The 17,187-nt window shown below is 38.3% G+C and overlaps 1 protein-coding gene across 1 annotated transcript in view; it reads left to right on the top strand.

Annotated features, from left to right (window-relative positions):
- The first annotated feature begins 725 nt into the window (after positions 1-725).
- Positions 726-17,187, top strand: part of LOC129248733 (cell adhesion molecule Dscam2-like) — a 177,557-nt gene continuing 161,095 nt past the window's right edge. Inside the window, 1 exon segment of the mRNA XM_054888350.1 lies at positions 726-870. Coding sequence (XP_054744325.1) covers positions 726-870 — 145 coding nt within the window.

Below are 17,187 nucleotides of genomic sequence, written 5' to 3'. Positions count from 1 at the left end.
TTATACTAGTTGCAATGAAAATACTAATAATAAAAAAAAAAATCTTTGTAAAGAATATTTTCATGGCCGTTGATCGCGTGCCACCAAAGAAATTTTTGACAGAATTTATGGCAAGTCTAAGTAGAGTAGTTTGTTAAGCGCACATAAAAGTTCCGTATACTTTGGAACACACCTTGTAAAAGGAAAATTTCCGTTTTAAAACCTTAACATTATTTTGCTTTTAAAGCGTTAACAAAGGCATAAAGGAAATGCCCATCAAGTGTTGGTATGAATTTTTTTTTGTTTTTTCAGAATAAACAACGAAGCTGGTTGGACTCTGGTTTCACTGTTGGCTGCCTCCTTTCACCATTATAATAATGCGCACACTTATTACTCTATATCCACTAGCTATATTGGTGTGCGTAAGTGCGATATGAGTAGGCTTGTAATACCTGAAAGAGTGTGTATAATTTTAAGCTCATCTAAAATGGAAATTTGCTCATAAAATTTTTATTAAACGCGACCTTTTTAGCGTCCTTCTGACCTTTTTGTTTTGCTTCATTTTTTTGCAGCACCTCCGTGGGTCCTTTAACTAATAAATCGAGTCTTCCGTAGCACCACCAAAAGTTGTTCACTTGTTGTTGAAAAGCATTTCGGTTGTTCGTTTTCTACATACACTCGTATGCCTTCCTATGCGTATACCGAATACTCATATAGCGATGGATGATAAACAAACGATTGGAAAAATGAGTAAAAAGCGGAAAGCTTCATTTAATTATGCAGCGGCCAAGTTGTGCAAAGCCCGAGTGATGTCAGTTGGCAACGAAACGGTGAATTACATCACATTATTCTTGATGGTGGTTCTTGTCATCATTACGACAACCAGTACAGGTGAGTCCAATGCGCGCATACACATACTTAGATCCATTCAAATGCGTATATATGTACATGTATGAGTAGGTATGTACATATTGAAGGGAGACATGCATAACGATGTATGTCTGTACATGTGTATGTTTGTGCTTACGTGCAAATTATACACGTGTATTTAAGTGAAAGATTACCAGGAATGCAATTAACATTAAAATTGATAATTGAAATTTATGTATTTGCGGTTGCCACGGCACACTCAGCCGGTATTTAACATGTGGCAAGGCTTGGTATCTATAAATTCATACATATTTACATATTTGTGTGGAAAAGTGCAACATATGCACACACATACACATACATTTACAACATGCTTACAATGGTATTGTATTTTTAAGTATTGGATAATCTGTATTATTTTATTAATGCGCGCATTTGTAGGTTAAGTATCGGGCCGCGTGTTTTACTTGAAATATTTTAAGCGTAATTCGCACAAATACCTTATTTTATTATACAAAACATCTCAATTTGTGAAAGGTAAATAAAAAGAGACAAATTGTAACTTCCTCTGAATCCAATTGACTACAATATAGGGTTTCCAAATAAAAGTTTAGGTTTCTTGTGTGCCAGTCACACGCCATCTCAGCAAAATGAAATTACTCGTATTACCTTTGAGTGACATAGGCCAAGTTTACGTTAATGTTTTTCTACAAATACAGGAGTTTAAAGTTTCATACCAGTCTCAGTTTTCATGAAAACCTTCTGCCAGCCATATATGTTTTCGAGGGGTTGCCACTGCTTGGGAAGAGGTGATCGCTTTTCACCAAACTTGTTGTTGTTCTCATGTAAAAGTGGGATCGAAGCGTATTGGTTGGTTGGTTAGAGTGGTGATTCATCCAGAATCCAACTAGCGCTTCCGCACCATTTTGTTGCCACATCCTCGTTACCAACTTGTTTAATAGTTACTTATAGCAAGACTATATCCAATCTGTGCGGTTTAGGAACCTTATTAGGCCGTTGACGTCTATGCCAGACAGTTGCTCGAGACTCTCGAACCGCGGTTTGCCCAGGGTTAACATTCTGTCCTTCCATAGGGCAGGGCATTCACAGAGGAAATGGAAGATTGCTTCCTTTTTCTCTGGTTGTTTACAGTATGTGTTGTGAGGGATGCCCATTTTGGCGGCTTGTTCTCCGATAGACCAGAAGCCAGTTATGACTGCCGTTAGTCTACAGGCGTCCCGTCGTTTCATGTTTATCAATGTCGACGATTGCTTCAGGTTGTAGGTGGGCCATAACGCCCTGCATTTGCATTTGCATTTCGTCTGGTCTCTCCATCTACAATCTGCGCTTCGAAGGTATTTTAGGGAATTTGCATTCTTGACTGCATCTAATGGTGTGAATACCGATCGAAGCCTGTACCAGCTGCCAATTTGTTACGCATTAGGTAGGTAGGTAGGTGAAATGGTTGAAGTGCTAGTATGGCACTCCTCAAGTAGCACTGAAGCGCCGTTTTGATACCATTAAGAGACCTCAAACTGGCAGATTTCTACCGCCAGCCAGAGCTGTTGATATAATGGAGAAGATTGGCGCACTGCAAAGGCTGTCGAAGAAAGGAGGACCCAGTGACCTTAGTCGTCTAGCTGCCGAACCCGGATATTTACAGAGAAAGTTCTCAACAGTCTCCTACTCTGAAAGGCCCCCACAGCTTAACCGCAGTTAAATGGTAACCCTAGCTTTTAAATACAGCTACGAGTTTGGAAATTTAATGGCGAGGATTCCAAAGGACTTTCTGAGTTCTCCGTATATTGTACTGGGGGGCCAAAGGGTTTTCGAAAGAAATGGAGTTCACGAAGAAATGGAGTTCCATCTTTTCTGCGCTTTCCTGAGAAATAATTTCTACAGTTCCCCTTTAACAACTGTCAGGGGGATGCGGATGACCGGGTAGGAGGTCTCTGAGGCCAATTCAGTCCCCTTCCTGGCAACCACATCAGCAATTTCATTTCTCTCTATGTTCCTATATCCCAGATCAGAGAAATGTTACGTGCACACCCAAGATATTTGATTTTCTCTTTACAGGAGTTTACTAATTTCGTTTCGCACCATCGTCAGAGCCTTGATCGCTGCTTGACTATCGGTGAAAATGTTAATATCTCCCTCGCTCTCGCGTTCCCTAAGCATTTGGCATACCTGCAGGATCATAAAAACACTTGAAAAACACTAGCAGTATTCGTCAGTTTGAAGAAGTTAGATAAATTGGCTGACTTAGAGAGAGCCCCTGCTCCGACTCCCGATTCCATCTTGGAACCGCCAGTGAAGACAGAGGTGCAAGCTTCGGTTCAGATTTTCCCTCGAACTTCCCGCTTATAGCATTAAAATTTAATAGGGCACTTATCCTGCTAAATAAATGCTTATGCTTGAGATTGATAATATATATAATTGGCGCGTACACCCTTTTTGGGTGTTTGGTCGAGCTCCTCCTCGTATTTGTGGTGTGCGTCTTGATGTTGTTCCACAAATGGAGAGACCTACAGTTCCAGGCCGACTCCGAACGGCAGATATTTTATGAGGAGCTTTTTCATGGCAGAAATACACTCGGAGCTTTGCCATTGCCTGCCGAGGGGCGACCGCTATTAGAAAAATGTTTTTATTTTAATTTTGGTGTTTCACCGACATTCGAACCGACGTTCTCTCTGTGAATTCCGAATGGCAGTCACGCACCAACCCATTCGGCTACAGCGGCCGCCGAGATTGATAATATAGGGCAGTAATATTTCGGTATTGCTGCAATGAGCATTCCGTCGAAAATAACAGGCTTTGTCGAAACTACTAACCAACTCATTCGTTCATAATATAAATAAGAGGATTTACTTTTGTATTTTGCGTCCAATAATGAAAACTTTAACTGTGTTTAACTTAACTTTGACTTTTAATAATATAAATGATTTTATAGTTGCTCAAACTACTCTCTTTGAAAGTCAATAGACTCCTGCATTTGCTTGAACCAATTTTCAAAGCACTTTGTTCCTCAGATGGGGATTCCTTTAAAACGAACCAATGTTGACCTCTCATTTTATTTTTGATGTTCGAGAATAAAAAAAACAGCAGTAGGTGCCAAATCAGGGCTGTGAAACGGATGATCCGTTATTTCGATCTTCGGAGTGGTCAAAAACTCTTTTGTGTGAGCCAATAGGAGAGAGCTTGCATTGTCTTGTTAAAAGATGATTCGTCTCCTTAATTCTTCGAAAACTTCAGGCAAACAAATATTTGTGTATCGCTCAGAATTGACTGTTTTATGTTCCTCTAGTGATATAATTGCAATATAACCAGATTTTCCGATAAAAAAGGCCACCATTTCCTTAGAAGTGTTTCTCTCGCGAACACATTTTCATGGATTAAGCTCGTTTAGGGATATCCATACTTTCGATAGTCACATCACCTGTTACGATATCATAGGCATATTTTTCACCATCGCCGCGGAATTTCTTCAAAAATTTTTTTTAAATCAATGCGTACAAGTCTGTTTTTGGGCAATTGTGAAATTATACACCGCTTATACAAGGTGAAGTCCAAAATATCAAGACTGAGCTAAAATAGAAACGTCAGGAGCTTTGTTCTCATAACTTCGAGTTTGTTTATTAAAAATAGTCCACTCTGGCCTCGATACACTGTTTCGCGCGATCTAAAACCTTTTCGAAAGAGTGTTTCAGGTCATTGACCGGAATGTCCTTCAAGATATCTGCAGATGCCTCTACAAACGTAAAATTTTTTTCTTTCATGCCCAAATGTAATTTTCCGAATAAGTAGAAGTCATAGAGAGCCATATCAGGCGAATACTGTAAGTGATTGATGGTTAAAATGCGTTTTCTAATCAAAAAATCAGCCACAAGAGTAGATCGATGAGATGGTGCATTATCATGCAATAAGCGCCAGCTTCCTCTTCAAAACTCCAAGACAGAAAATTGCATTGACGGTTTGGCCCTTTGGCTCGAACTCCTTGTGGACAGTTCCCTTGGAATCGTAAAAACAAATGAGCATCGACTTGATTTTTGACGTCTTCGAACGCGATTTTTTGGATGGTGGCTCGTCTGGGGCTTTCCATTGGGCACTTTGATGCTTAGTTTCAGGTTCATGTTGGAAAGACCACGTTTTATTACCAGTTTCAATGTTGTAAAGGAAGTTCTCGTCTCTTCTCGCCTCTTTAATGAGGTTTTTCGAATGTTGAATTCTGAGCAATTTTTCGGTCCTCAGTCAACTTGTGCGGAATGAAACGTGCACATACCTTACGTATGTTGGAGACACTCAACTATGATTCCATGAATTTCAACTATGACTTCGATTCATTTTTGATAAATTTACCAACAATTTCGATGGAGTTTTCGGTGATTATTGATTTTGGGCGGCCCGTACGTCCATTGTAATTTTTTTGTTCCTTGATAATACTTTTATATATAGGGGCTTCCCATAAGAGGTGTTATTTTGATATTCAAAGAAAAATGATATTTTTTAATACAAATGATCGGATGTTTATTTCATTATTAAGAGGAAGACATGCCGTTAATAGTGAAAAATAATATCAGGCAAATGACCACCACGACCACGCTTACAGGACAATATCCTTTCATGAAGTGTTCCAAAGAAAAAAGTCACGAGGTGTAAAATCACCAGATCTGGGTGGCCAATGGTGATCACCTCTTCGAGAGATAACACGGGCCGGAAACTTCTCCCATAAAAGAGCAATGGTTTCGTTGCTTGTGTGGCACGTAGCGCCGTCTTGTTGAAAATAAACGTTGTCCAGATCAAAACCATCCAATTTCGGCTATAAAAAGTCGTTAATCATCTCTCGATAACGCAGTCCATTCACCTGTAGCACCTGCTATTGGAAAACCCTTTACTTTTAGAGGACATTTTTAAGAATAATAAAAGAATTACGAAAGAACGAAACTATACGTGTTTTAAATGATGCCTAAAAGTCGTAGTGGGACTAAAAAAATGAAGAAATCAAAACAAATTAATTTAATTAAAAAAAAATGTTTTGTTGCTTTTAATTTATAATAGAAAAAATGCGGTCTTATTGAATCACTCTCTATTTTCAAAGTGCGTTGCTACGTTGCCCAAACAGTGAAAGAAACTTTTGGCTGAAATGAAGCTGTACGCAAGTTGGGCAAACAACTAATGAGAATGGCTTGTTGGTGCCGTACACCCACAGCAAATATTATATAACGCAGGCCAACACGGATTTTATTGCCTTTGTTTTTTGCATAATTAAAGAAGAACACCTAAGAAGTAATATTTAATGTTCATATCTTTAAAAGTAGGCGGAGTTTCACGAACTCTGCTCTAACTGGTTATTTAAAGTAATGACATTTTTCTTAAAATCTGAAGGAGAAATGTCTATAAATTGAATACATATTATGAATGATTTTGAATGGAATTTTATTGTCTGTTTACTGACGTCCAATACATACATATGCCAGTTAACAGATGCTTCCACTCAGACAAGGCGAATCTATTAAAAGTGGTGTTCGTAAATCAACTGATTTGTTTGTTTCCTTTCGCCGTGTTCATGTGGCTCTGTTGTTTTCCAGTTTCCCAATACTTTGCTTTGACAATCAAACGCACAGAATATTGTTGTTGGTCTAGTGCCACCACCTTTAATGAATACGCCTTGCAATCAGAATAATATGAAAATTTACATTGAAATAAATCTGTTCGCGAAGTTCAGAAGGGACTGGCGGCATCATCGGTCCTTATTTGTTTCGAAATGAGAAAGGGGCTGACGTTACGATGAATGGCGAACGCTATCAAGCCATGCTGACTGAGTTTCTGTTTCTGACGCAGAGGAAGGACGAAGGGTGTTATATTTTAATAACTTTTTTATAATCGGAAAGTGCTGCCAGCCATCAACGCTGCCATCATCATTATTCCAGTATAAAATTATATCGGTTGGTATAGCTCCGCCAATGTATTGATTTTCTTCTAATAAACAGGAAGTTGTTTACAAAAATTTCGCAGGCTGGTTTCTTTCAATCGAATACCTGTGGACTCCTCACTGAACTCGAGAAATTATAAACTAGCACTTATGGAAGGTTTCCTTTTTGTGAATTTTCTACGAGGTCTAGGCATAATTGTAGTTCTATCATAGGCAGTCTCGTGTCGAATTTTGAGAGCCGAAAATTTCTGTGGTTTATTCACCAAAACTCTATCTTGAACTGACCGTACGGGCACATAAAATAAGTCAAAGGCGTTAAATCGGTCGAGATTAGTAGCTAATATCCTTAAAATTATGGAACAATTTTGTCGAAACTCCATAGCGCCAATATTCATGCAACCAACAACAGATGAAATATCGGTGATAAAAATGTTCAGTTTACAAATACTGCTCTTCATTATGGCTATCACTTACAGCAGCGATATCATTCACCCGCCTGTCGATTCTACGTTACTGGAGTGACATGGGCTTAAGTCGAGTCATGGACTGTCACTTAAGCAGTACTTACCAAAACTTAAGGGGAGTGTTTCATGCGATAATGACATGAACGGCGTCGGTATATTTGCGAGTGTGTCTTGCACCGAGACAGGCAGTTCAATTTTTATGGCTTAACATTTTTATTCCAGACCCTGCAGAGCGATTGGGACTATAGGAAAAAATATTCGCGGTACAAAAGAAGTTTTTATAAGTGCATCATTTTCGTACTGATTTCTATTATTTTTTAAGTTCTCAAGCGAAATCAAATCGAGTTTAGTGAAATTCTCTACTTCACATCTAACAAAAGAGATGCCGTGCTGCTGTGACAGCTCTAAAAAAACTGAAATTGTGAAATAAAAAAAGAAAATACCGTTCAGAAATAAACTCGAACTTGAAGAAGCCTACATGAAGAAATCAAGTTTTTTATTCAAGTTTTGGTCAGTGAAACATTGGTCTTGAATATACCTTCGTCACTTATTCATATGCAATTTAAAATATTATCGTATTAAAAAAATGTTCTTTTCAGAAACTTCCCTTGAAATTTGCCAAAGATTTTTCTTTATAATTTTTTTTCTGCAATATGTAAAGCCTAGCAGTATTCTGCCTAAATGTTATTATCCTAGTGATTTGATATTGTCCCTCCGGCACTCTCGCGTCTTCAAGAAATCTTCTCTCGTTTCGAACGACTTCTTAGTTAAGCGAGCAGGCTTAATATATTAAAAAGGCTCTTTCAAAAGATTTGCCTACATGTCTTCTCTTCTTATTCTTCTTCTTAATTGGTTTGTATCCATTCCGACGACATGACTCAGCCAACATAGCTGGATCTTTATTCGGCGCGCTATGTCTATGTCGTCGTAAAGCTCATACAGTTCATTGTTCTATCGCCTGCGATATTCGCCGTTGCCAACGCGCAAAGGTCCAAAAATCTTGGGCAGAATCTTTATCTTAAACACTCCAAGCGTCGCTTTATCGGATTTGTCATCGTCCACGATTTTGTGCCATATCATAGGATGGGCATGATGAGAGCCTTGTAGAGTGTTAGTTTTGTTCGTCGAGACAGGACTTTACTACTCATCTGCCTACTTAGTCCAAAGTAGCACTTGTTGGCAAGAGAGATTCTACGTTGGATTTCAAGGCTGACATTGTTATCGGTGTTAATGCTGGTTCCTAAATATACGAATTCTTTTACAACCTCGAAATTATAATTGTCAACAGTGATGTGGGTGCGAAACGCGAGTGCGCCGACTGTTTGTTTGATGACAGGGGGTACTTTGTTTTGTCTTCGTTCACCACCAGACTCATTCGCTTTGTCTCTTTATCGAGTTTGGAGAAGGCAGAACTAACAGCGCGGTTGTAAAGGCCGATGATGTCAATATCATCCTACTGACATAGCGAATAATTCCTGGACGGTACCTTTTCTTATGTAACGTGATAGAACAACGCGTTAAAATTATTGAAATTTATTATAAAAATGGTCGATCTTTAAGAGCAACATATCGCAAATTTCGTTATCTTTTTGGTAGAAATAATCGTCCAAATGAGTTGACAATTCAAAGGTTGGTGAAAACATTTCACGAAATTGCTTCTGTTGAGGATAGAGAAAGACTTGGCAGACCAAAAACTGGACGTTCTGTTGAGAATATTGCTCCTGTATCGGAAAGTGTTGCTGAACAATCATCAACTTCGATATCTGGACGTTTTCAACAATTCTCAGTCACTCAAAAGTTGCGCGAAATTATGCAGCTCGTAAAAAATTATTCGATTATTTATTACAACAATCGATGTGGATTAGCAATACAAAACTTTTGTGTATGTTTCGACTAAATAATTAAGTAAATAAATAAATAAATTAAATAAATTTCATTCAGTAAAAGTAATTTTTTTCTCAAATAAGGGCGAAATGGAACTTTTATAGTATTCGCGTTTAATCCAATTGAAGTATTCGATCGTTTTTGTAGTAAAAATTAAAATTGGGTTAAAGTATGGTCAGTACCTAGCTTACCTTCAAAAGCGCTTCTTCCCTAAACACCTTAAGGCGCGTTTGGAAATTTCGTAAAGTATAAGACCTGGAGCATTAGACGCAATTCTTTATAGAATAAGGCCTTTGGAATAACGTAGGGACTTGTTTCAAACTCTCTGGTGTTTGGACAATTTTTACCACTTCGTTGTGTGACCTGACCTGACCAGAAGAAAAATAAAGAAATTGATATAGCACAAGGTGGCGCAAAATTAATCACCCCAAAAGAGGCTCTATTTTGGCAAATGGCGTCGAATGTCAATTATATATGACACTTATGAAGTAGGCATTTGCAATGTACGAGGTGTGTTCAGAAAGTATAGCGAATTTTGAATTTTCGCAGGTTACGTATATTCGAATTTCGATTTTTTTGTGGCGATATGTTGGTACTCATATCTCTCACTCATGCCGACGAGTTCGGTCATTTTGAATGTTCAGTTAATTGTTGACAGCTGCTTTGCTTGCACGTGTTTCAGCTCCCCTTCGATGTTTACCTATTCAAAGAGATGGATCAAAGAGATGGATCAACGAAATTAAGTGCGCGGATGCATTCCGAATGCTGACTGTGTCATACGGAGAAGCTACTTTAGACCAAAGCAACGTTTATCGGTGGTACAAAATGTTCTCAGAAGACCGAGAAGATGTGAACGAACGATGTGAAAAGCGTGCCGGACGCCCGAGCACTTCAACAACAGACGAAAAAATTGATGAAGTGAAGAAAATGGTATTGGCCAATCGTTGAATCACCGTTAGAAAAGTTGCTGAGGACCTAAACATATCGATTGGCTTGTGCCATTTGATTTTTTTCAATGATTTGGGCATGAGACGTGTCGCCGCAAAATTCGTACCAAAACTGCTCAATTTCGACCAAGAGCAGCATCGCATGAACATTGCTAATGAGATGTTGGACTCTGTCCGCGACGACCCAAATTTGCTCCAGAGGGTCATAACTGGTGACTAGTCATGGGTTTATGGTTATGACGTGGAAACCAAAACTCAATCATATCAATGGAAGCTGCCGCACGAACCTGCCGCAAGGCCGAAAAAAGCGCGCCAAGTCCGGTCAAATGAAAAAGTTTTGCTTACCGTTTTCTTCGATTGCAGTGCCGGTGTGCATCACGAGTTCTTGCCACACGGTTAAGGGGTCAATAAGAAATATTACCTGCAAATTATGCACAATTTGCGCCAAGCAATCTGAAAGAAACGCTCGGATTTGTGGAAGAACAAAAATTGGCTCTTGCAACGCGACTTTTTGCACAAAGACAACACACTAATGATGCTACAGACACCGTATTCCCCAGATCTGGCCCCCTGTGACTTTTTTGTTCCCGAAGCTGAAGAGGCCCATGAAAGGACGACGCTACGCTACGATTGCCGAGATAAAGACGCGTCGAAGGAGGTGCTGAACAAGATAAAAAAAGGATTTTTGTAAGTGCTTCGAAGATTGGAAAAAGCGTTGGCGCAAGTGCATAATATCTCATGGGGATTACTTTGAAGGGAACAAAATAGATATTAATGAATAAATAAATAATTTTTGAAGAAACCCAAAATTCGCGATACTTTTTGAACACACCTCGTATGTACAGACAAGTGTGTAAAGGTCAAAATAAAGGTCACTGAAAAATATTTTTTTATTTAATAAAAAAGTTATTTAAAACCAAAATGAGAACTAATTTTGTGTCACCTTGAAAATAGTGTGAGTAAGCATATTTATTTGTTATGTGCATTAAAGTAATTTGGTATACAGCTCTGAACATAAGAGAACAGATAAAAAGGGCCCTTGCCCTTTCTCAAAAATTCTCAAAAAAATGTATTTGCCAAAGTTTTTTTTATTATTTCTACTTGTTACTATGTTACTATGAGTTTACCATGCAAAATCTTGAAATATTATATAAAAAAATATGTATGTGGTTGATTCGAATGAGGTTAGGCAGGCGTTGTAAGGGCTGGTCTTGGTTTGCACATCATGAATCAAGCACAATTCGAGCCTGCAAATGTGGCAGGCTTTGTGAAGCTTGGCACATAGCTTTCATAGCATGGCCGCTATAGCTCACAGGTTTATAGGGTATAGTCTCGAGACTGTGGAAGTTGATGGTGGATTCTGTAAGGAGAAAAACATAAAATATTTGCATAATTTCATGCACTTCAGAAATTGGGTAAAAGATGGGGGCAGTAAATTGTTATTAAAAACCTCCAACTCAAAGCTAAATACTCTTAAATCAAATTTAATATTGAAGATACCCACGTATTTGATGAGTGTCTACACATAAAATTTATCTTCTGAGTATCGCTGCGAGTAATGATGATGACGATATTTCGGCACTCTGCTTGTTTGCGGTGATGGCGCAAATATTAATCAGTCAATTTGCAGCAAAAACTGCGGGCTGCAAAGACTTCCAAAGCTGGAGTACTTACGTAACGCGTGTGTTCGTGTCAGTTCGTGTGTGAAAGTGATAAGCAAACAATTTTGAGTATTCCTTTATGACGTGAACGACTCAAACGTATAGTAAAGTGCGGGAATTAAGAACTTTTGATCGATTTGCCTTTTATTATTTCCTTCTAAATATTTACTTTAAGATAATATTGCATGTAAAATGCGTAATAACTCAAACCCACACCTCCGTACTGCAATATTGCGTAGGACTGCTTTGAAATATATGCACTTTTATATGTGCCCACATTCACATATATAAAGGGTGGCGCAAAATTAATCGGGTGGCGCAAAATTAACCATTAAACTTTTTACAAAAAAAAAAAATATATTATTTTGAACGACGGAAATCTTTATTTTGACCCTTACGTGCTCCATTGCTTGTCTGTTTGTATGCTACAGCTGTCTAGCTCACAAGTGTCAAATATGATTGCCGTAGGACGATATTTGCAAATATTATAAATCTTTCCATAATTGATTAATTTTGCACCACCTGTTACAAGATCAATCATACAATTTTGTTTTTGAATAAATTTGGCCCTAAATAAAAAATCATGTTGAGGGATAGAAATCTTTAGTTTGTCCTCAGGCCTTTATGCGCTCCATTGGTTGTCTGTTTATGTACTGCAACTGTCTAGCTCACAAGTGCTAAATATGATTGATGTATGTCAAACAATACAAATCTTCCCATAAGTTGGAGAGGGGTGGCTTGGAGTGAGGGTGGGTTACATCTTCTAATATATAAATAAAACTATAGGACTATTGCGCAGTGAGTTAGGGAAAGGTTCAAGCCGTATAGTCTACGGTTGAATAAACAAAATTTTATATTGTTTTCCCGTTTCTGCTTTCCACTATCAGAAATACTCCTACCTTAGTTCTCGTCTTTCTCAATTTGTATAATAGTTGATCCATTACTGGCCGCCGTAGCCGAATAGACTCATTGCTAGGGAGCAAAACACAAATTGATTGAAAATTGTTTTTCTAATACCTGTCGCTCAACGCGGGCAACATCAAGAATCCGAGTGCATTTCTATTATAAAAAAGATTCCTATAAAAAATCATCTGCCGTTCGGAGGCGGCATAAAGTTGTTGGTTGAAAAACATCCGGACACACACTACAAATAGAATGAGGAGCTCGGCCAAATACCCAATAAAGGGTCTGAGCGCAAATCATTATTTATTATTAGTTGCAATGCGATGCAAAAACCCTATCCATTTATGAATTCGAAGTTATTGTCCATAAACAAGGCATCGCCTTTCAACATCTCTCACCATCAACTCGTACGCATTGTTTTAAGTTCTGAGGCATTCTTACCTCATTGAGACGTATTGAAATGGATTATTGAGTCGCTTCTATAGATTTTTATTTTTAATTTGTATGTTTTGTATAACTTTTATTTTTGAGTTTTCTATTATACCTTTGTACTTTTTGGTAGGAAGAAGAAAAATATATTCCAAGCATAGACGGTTAAGTTTTGATTTAAATATTTCAAAGAAATCAGATAAATACAAATTAGCAAATAACCGATCCCAGTCAAAATTACACTTACTAAAATTCAATTCTACGATTTGAGTAATTGGTGAGGTATTTAAAAACATATACCTACAATTATTGGAGCATGGTGAATACAACCCGAAGAAATCGTAGCTCTCCGAAGAGGCTAAAATTTAAATTATTTGACAAGAAAATTAAATTTAAAATTCGCTTACCCTTATTAATAAACCTGCTTACTTAGAATAATCCAACTGTTGAAATTTTATCTATCAAGTACACTTTCGAAAAACTGTATGCATTTGAGGGTGTAAGAAAATATGAATTGTCCATGTACGACCAAGGTATGATGGTCAAATTAAAGTCACCAAGTAGGCAACGCTTTTGACTCCAATTCTAGAGTGTAACGAGGTGACGTTGTCGACACGTCCGTTGTACAGTGGTTGTGGACTAAATGGGGGGATGTAGGAGGTACAAATGAATCATTTTGCAGAGGAGTCTATTTTTTGTTTTTGTTTTTTTGCCGGTGAGGTAGATTAAAAATACTTTTGCACCTTTGAGTAAGCATCGTTACTACGTGTGTAGAACGTGGTGATTCCACCAAAAATATCCCTCCTCATCTCTTGACTTTTCCCTCCACCCCGGGGACTGCTTCCGCATTGCTTCGAGATAGAGAGCCAAGACGGCGTCCTAAGAAGGACACTTATTTACTCACCGTGCGTCCACGGTCGCCTGTTTTGAGAAGCCTATACTCAATGCTCTTCAGCTTAACTTTCCATTTCACGGTTCTTTTTTCGGATAATATCCTCCACAAAATTTGCGACGGATTTCCAGTTTTCTTCGTTTATCATCATTTTCTCGATCACTTCTTCAGGTGTTCTCTCTATGTTCCACCTCTTGCATTTAAAGAATGTGTGCTTCGCATCATTATACTCAGCATCTCCAAATATGCAATTTGGTAGGCTCACTTTTCCCATTCGCCACACATACTTGCGAAAGAATCCATGTCCGGACAAAAATTGTGTGAGGTAATAGTTAACCTCACCGTGCTTTCGTTCTACCCACTTTTTTTTTGATCGGGTATTAATCTCGCTGTTCAACTACTGTACAGTTCAGAGTCCCATCTTGCCTGCCAAAGTGTGAGCGTTTGAACTCTAATATCGGGGAAGCGTGGTACTGGGATTCCTGTGCTTTTTGCCTCTCATCTCCATTTGCGCTCTTGTGCTAAAATAACTATAGGGATGGTTCCGCTGATAACTAACACCGCTGCTTCAGATACTGTTCTGTATGATGAATCCACTCTGAGAGCGCAGGTGCGTTGCACAGATTGCAGAGTTTTCCACCGGCATTGCACCCTTAGCGAGTCTGCCCATATTTCGCATCTGTATAAAATAATCGAGTTCGTCGTGTCCATTAAAAGTTTTCGCTTGCGTTGGACCTCCAAGGTTTGCCATGAGCTTACTTAACATGCCGCTTGCTTGGCAGCTCTTGTAGCAGCATGATTTATGTGCGCCTAGTAAGTTAGCCTTGTGTCTAATTGCACTCCTAGGTATTTGACCACTGTTTTTGCCGATAGAGTGACATAGAGTACTTGTAAGTCTATATCTAATGGGATACGTATGTTGGTTACATGGATTAATGGATTAAATAGATTTCATATTACCGAGCCATATTAAGGAAGCATGAATGCCACGCTTATTGCCAATTCCAACACTGTCACCACGCTTGCAACTAGTTGTGGCAGCATCTCTGTCTCTCCGCAAAATGTCTTATAGGCTTGAAGCGAAATATTTGCAATCGTCGAAACTGATACTGCACCAGGTAGATTTGAATACTCTTATCGACTATTATATTTTCATAATTTCTGCAAGGCGCACATTTTTTTGATTGTGAAGATTGTCTTTTGAAAACATTTAAAAGGAGGAATTTTTGCATCAAGAGCCAAGGTGTAGACGTTAAATCCATATCAAGTAAAGATAGCGGAACACCAACCTTGAAATTATTTATGATATTTTTTAATGAGTTCATATGAGTACTTGAGTTTAGTGCTTGAATTCTTCTTCACATAAGATATGATATTATCTTCAGAAACTGTAGGCTTATTCATAGCAACTACTTCTAACTCATTACTGATATTTGACCCAACGACCACAGCACGGGCCGGTTTGGCTCTTCTTTATTTTCCATAGTCGTCCTTTGTACTTGCAAGGGAAATTGGGAAGTCAAATGTCCTAGACGAGTTTCAATGGATTTAATAAGTTGTAGTTCGTTGAACATAAAATTGAAAGTAACAAACTCGGCAGGGCATCTACCTTCAATTGGAATTTTATCACCTCTTAAAGGAGTTTGATCACTAAGGGTATTTCTAGATCATCTGCATAGAGTAAAAATTTTGCAAATGAAAAACAGCTAAATATATATTTAATAAATAGTAAAAAAATAACGGACATAAGAAGGCACAAATGTTTCAGAAAATCCATACAATGTATTTATATTACCAATTTTCAAAGCACTTTTTCCACTCAGAAGGGGATACCTCCAAAACGAGCTGGTTTATGCTTCAGTTTCTTAAGACGTTGAAATACGTCAACCTTGCATTTTATTTTTAATGTTCTGGAACAAAAATAGTGTTTTAGTACTCAAACACTCCCTTGTGTGAGCCGGTACTGCGACCTCGCATTGTCTTAGTAAAGGAAGATTCGTCTTCGGCGACTGGTTTTCCCAAACTCTCCGAAAACTTCTGTCCAATAAATGGTTGTGTACTACTCAGAATTAACTGTTGCAACATGACTACGACATGAGATTTTCTAAAAGGCGACTATTTGCTTTGAGGTGTTACTTCCGCGAACAACTTTTATTGGATTAAGCTCGCCTTGGGATACCCACACTGTTGACTGCTGCTGTGTTTGCGGCTCATGTACGTAGATCCAAGATTCGTCACCTGCCAGGTTGCAATAGACGTCCTTTGAACGACGAGAAGAAATTTTCTTGACGGCTAAATGCTCATGCAATATTGAATATATGCCGGCCCTACTAATGCCCAAGAACGCCTCTATTCCATAATACGTCGCATGCTGATCTTGCGTTATCAAGTGAGATGAATTGTTTCTAGCATAACAACCGTTTTTCGATGACCTCGCAGAGGGAGAGAGAGTACAATATTCAGTGAAGACCGTTAGGTTGGAAATGGAACGAAGCCCATTTTTTTAAAACAAATTATTGATCCTACAGCAGAGTACAGTTTCCCTTAAACTTATGCAAGGAAAGTCTCTGATAACAGAGTTGTTGAAGATGAATTTTAATGGAAACCAATGACAGAATATTTTTTATTTAGCAAAGCAGAGAGTCAAGCAACGCCCATTTGAAATTAAGACTTAAGTGCTTGTATTCGCTTTGTTACATTACGCTTTGTCGGATAAAAAATTTTATTCCAGAAATGTCGGAAATAAACTAGGTTCAACACTTGGGATGCTAGCAAGTTTTACATCCATGATAACATATGTAAGTGTATATGAGCAGTCCTTTTGGGAGTCAAATTTGAAAGATAGTTCAAAATTTTTAGTATTCAGTCCTTTCTACCTGGCAAGGCCTACAACACGTAAAAACCTGCGAAAAGTTATATGAAAAAAAAAACAAAAGAAAAACGCTTTTTCCACACAGTCTATTGTTTTTGCACTATGACAAATATTTTTGGAAGAATTTATAAATAGATAGATGGATAGATTTGAGGTTTGCACTTCGCCCGCATGGTCTTTTGTGCCCTCTACTCATCACAGTACTTCATCGAAACAAAGTTCCCTTATTAAACTTAAGATAGAACTGGGTTGGGCAGAGCACATATGCTTTTTTTCTGTCTGCAATTGGCCGAGACAACCTTCTCCGCGCTATAGCGCCACATTCAAGGAGAAAGTGTATTGGAGTCTCGGGGTATT

This window comes from Anastrepha obliqua, chromosome 5, assembly GCF_027943255.1.
Source record: "Anastrepha obliqua isolate idAnaObli1 chromosome 5, idAnaObli1_1.0, whole genome shotgun sequence".
Lineage (NCBI taxonomy): Eukaryota > Metazoa > Arthropoda > Insecta > Diptera > Tephritidae > Anastrepha > Anastrepha obliqua.
This window is presented reverse-complemented; position numbering and strand designations above follow the sequence as displayed.